The sequence below is a fragment of the Vitis riparia genome, chromosome 6 (genome assembly GCF_004353265.1).
Source record: "Vitis riparia cultivar Riparia Gloire de Montpellier isolate 1030 chromosome 6, EGFV_Vit.rip_1.0, whole genome shotgun sequence".
In the NCBI taxonomy this organism is placed as follows: Eukaryota; Viridiplantae; Streptophyta; class Magnoliopsida; order Vitales; family Vitaceae; genus Vitis; species Vitis riparia.
This window is the reverse complement of record NC_048436.1, coordinates 6,488,557-6,492,237: the sequence shown is the minus strand read 5'-3', so window position 1 is coordinate 6,492,237 and position 3,681 is coordinate 6,488,557. Positions and strand designations below refer to the sequence as shown.

At 33.6% G+C, this 3,681-nt stretch overlaps 1 protein-coding gene across 1 annotated transcript; it reads left to right on the top strand.

Annotated features, from left to right (window-relative positions):
* The first annotated feature begins 1,788 nt into the window (after positions 1-1,788).
* Positions 1,789-3,153, top strand: LOC117916938 (zinc finger protein ZAT9-like). Its single transcript, XM_034833179.1, has one exon. The coding sequence runs from the start codon at positions 1,789-1,791 to the stop codon at positions 3,151-3,153; it is 1,365 nt and encodes a 454-aa protein (XP_034689070.1).
* The last annotated feature ends 528 nt before the right edge of the window (positions 3,154-3,681 follow it).

Genomic DNA, 3,681 nt, shown 5'->3' with positions numbered 1-3,681 from the left:
AAAATGAAAAAAAAAAAATTATTGAAAGTTTTGTTGAAATGGCCAAAAAAAATTATGATAAAAGTAAAAAACCCATGAGAGGCATATTAAAAAGGGAGTGAGATCCCTAGTATGAAAAATACAAAAGCTTACCTGAGAATACTCCAAATGAGGAGTGTATTTGCAAACGGATGCATATCTTCGGTGAAAACCCAAGAACAAGTGTACATTATATGATTGTGTTACATTCTCACATGCATTTTATTTAATGGTTAAGAATTATTGAAGTGGTATAATTAGATCAAATAAAATGTTTGAAATATTTATTTTATGGTTTAAATGTTCATTTTGTTTATCCTTAAACCATAGTAATACCAATTGATCCCTTTGGGTGTAAGACACCCTACTAAGCATGTGAAAATGCTCACCCCCTTTCATCTTACAACTTTTTAGATACATATTATTTCTAAGGACTAGCATGTAGAGCAACGAGGGCTCCAAATTGCCCTAGAAGGTTTTGAAGCAGTTAAAAGGGTTTTTAGCATTTTTGCTTTGTTGGTGTGAAAATATATAGGTGATACCACCTCATTGGTGGTGTCTTTCATATTTCTATAAAAAATATATATATATACATTTTTATATTGTACCATATTTTTAATTTGGTAATGAGATAGATAAATGAAATTTTGATTTTTTTTTTTTCCAAGAGTATATATATAAATGAAAATTGATTATTTATTTATAAGATTGATTATTTATTTATTTTTTCAATTATTATGAGTTAGTGAAAAATGATTATTTAATTATAAATTTATTTATTTATTTATTTATTGGAAAATTTTGATTTTACCACCACTTATATTTTTTTAATAAAAAATAAAACTCTAAAAGGTTAAATGGAGGAAGTAAATTAACTTATTCTTAAATTCATATTTTTACTTTACCTTTTTACTCCTATTGTCTTAATTACTTCCATAATTTTCATTGCTTAATCACCACTTTCATTGTTACTTGATCTCTTTTATTCTAATTATAATTTATGAGAATATATATATATATATATATATATATATATATATATATATATATATATATATATATATATATATATATATATATATATATTTTAATATTTAAAGTAAAAATTAATAAATTTTAAATTAACAACTTAAATATAATTTAACTTAAAGTCAATTTAAGTCATTAAGTAATAAATATTAAGTTCTACCAAACACCTCCCTTACGAAAAAAACGACCCATTTATTACTCTAAAACCGTATCTATTAATGAATTGAGGTGATTTTAATATTTCATTAATTAATGCATGAATTTAAGAAGAAGCACGAAGAAAGTCATGAGAATTACATAACTAAAAAACATGATATTATGATATCTTGAAACTCGTCATATTTATCCTCAGGATTTCTAAAAAAATCTTAAAGATATTTTCGAGTCTTTTATTTAAGAACAAACTTCACAACATAAATTTAATTATTCAGAATAATAGAGTGGGAAATAACTTAGTACCTTTAAATTAAGATGGAGATTAGATTAGGGGATAAAAATAATTATTGTTATTATTTAATACCCAAATAAATATACTAGTATATTTTATCAAGGAAAGGAGATCGGTAAGAATAGAAACTCTAGGGCCGTAGGTTTCTATTAGAATTATATATGATAGGATTCAAGAAAGCAGAATGGAAACCATTCTCCTGATCAAATCTTTCTCCGGCTACACTTCTTTCAGTCCACTTCTCACAAGCAGGTTCCAGGTTGTTTTTTTGTTTTTTTTTTGTGAAGGGTCTGATGGGGGAAGCTGTACCTTGTGACGGCGAAGAGAGGCAAGGTTTAGGCGCCGCTGGTTTACCGGAAAATAGCCTTTCTTTGAAGCCAATCAACATTCCGATGGGAGGTGGCGACGAAGTTGATGATGGGAAAAGTAATAGAGTAAAAGTGGAGGCAAGACTGGAATGCAACATCAGCAGCAAAGGGTTGGGTTGTTCAGAAGGTTTCAAGGGTCGGATGAGAGCTCGCCTTGATGATCAGGGCAACAGAGTCAGTCGTTCCAACAAGAATAAGACTTGGAACCTCAAGAACGGATCAGAGGGTGGCGTTGCTGAGAATATTGGTGGAACTGATCAAGCCAAGTGCCCTGTTTGTTCCAAGAGTCTCCATTCGAAGAAGGCCATGTACGGGCACATGAGGTGCCATCCTGAGAGAGAATGGAGGGGGATCAATCCTCCGCCCTCCTCCAAGACTGTTTCTTGCTCCTCTGTGTCACAGGGAATTGATGGTTTGAGCCATGCGTCCATGACATCGACCGTGGTTTCATCTGATATTAGTCCTTCTCAGCCTCCTTTGCAGTGGACGAAAACTGGAAGGAGGGGCCAGAATCGCATCATCAACTTATATTCTTCTTCGGGTTCGTCCTGTAATATCAGCTCATCGCAGAACAAAGGAATTGAGGAAAAGCATCAAGTTTCTGAACGTGCAGGCCTGCAGAAGAGGCAACAACTTAAGATGTTACAAGTTGGGAACCTAAGGGATTATCCATCCAAGAAGCTGAAAATCCATGAAAGAGGGGCTTTGGGGTTCAGAGCCCAAGAAGATGCTGGAAACAAAAGTGGTGCTTCTTGGAAGGACTTTCTAAAAATAGGGTTCAATTTGGGACCAAAAGAAGTTGATACGGACAAGAAGAGTAGTGATGATAGAATTATACCTGGGGGACAACCTGATGATCAGATTGCAAAGAATACAAAGAAGATGACTCCAAAGTTCGTAAGCTATATGGATGTTTCTGATAATAACCGGTTTCTGAAGACATTATTACCGAGGAAATATAAATGCGGCACTTGCAATAAAACCTTTCCGACTTACCAAGCCTTGACCATGGGGAATAAGTATGCATCATCTTCACATACCGCAGCTTCTGAGGAAGAAGGCCAAGCCCTTGGCACATCCAAGCATGCCAAGCAGGTGGTGCAAAAATCCCACAAGTGCCGGATCTGCAACAAGAGCTTCCCCACGGGTCAGTCTCTTGGGGGCCACCAGACAACTCACCGGCAGAAGCCAGCCCAATTAGCTACACCCAAACAAGAAGCCAGCCAGAATGCAAGTCCAAGAGTTTTGGATTTTGATCTCAACGAGCTTCCCCCAATGGAAAAAGAATGAAGGTGGTGCAGTGTTGTGCATCTTTCTCCCTACAATTCAGTAAGTTACACTTATTGAGTAAAGGCTTATAGATTTTGTAATTTTCCATATGGGATGATTTTATTGGTCCGAATAGAAGTAAAATAGTTTTGAACTCTCCCAGATGGAACTGCTGAAATTTATTTGTGTGCTGTTGGATTCAGCCCTAGAACCGATAGAATTGGATTGGAATGTAATGGCTTTTGTACACATGCATTGTCTCCTAAAACAATCAATAAGAATAAGAACAACCACTGGGGGTGGTTTTGTGGCATATCCTATCATATAATATGAGATAGGATAAGAGAAAAATTATCATATCCTATCATCCTATATTTAATCAAACATGTGATAGTGAATTAGATATATTATCCACTCTCTTTCTTTTATTCATTTGATACAAAATATGTTAATCTCGATAGACATATATCAAAAAATTATTTCTTATCAATTTTTTATTTTTAAATATACTCATTTTACAAAATAATTTTTTTATTATAAATTAAATTT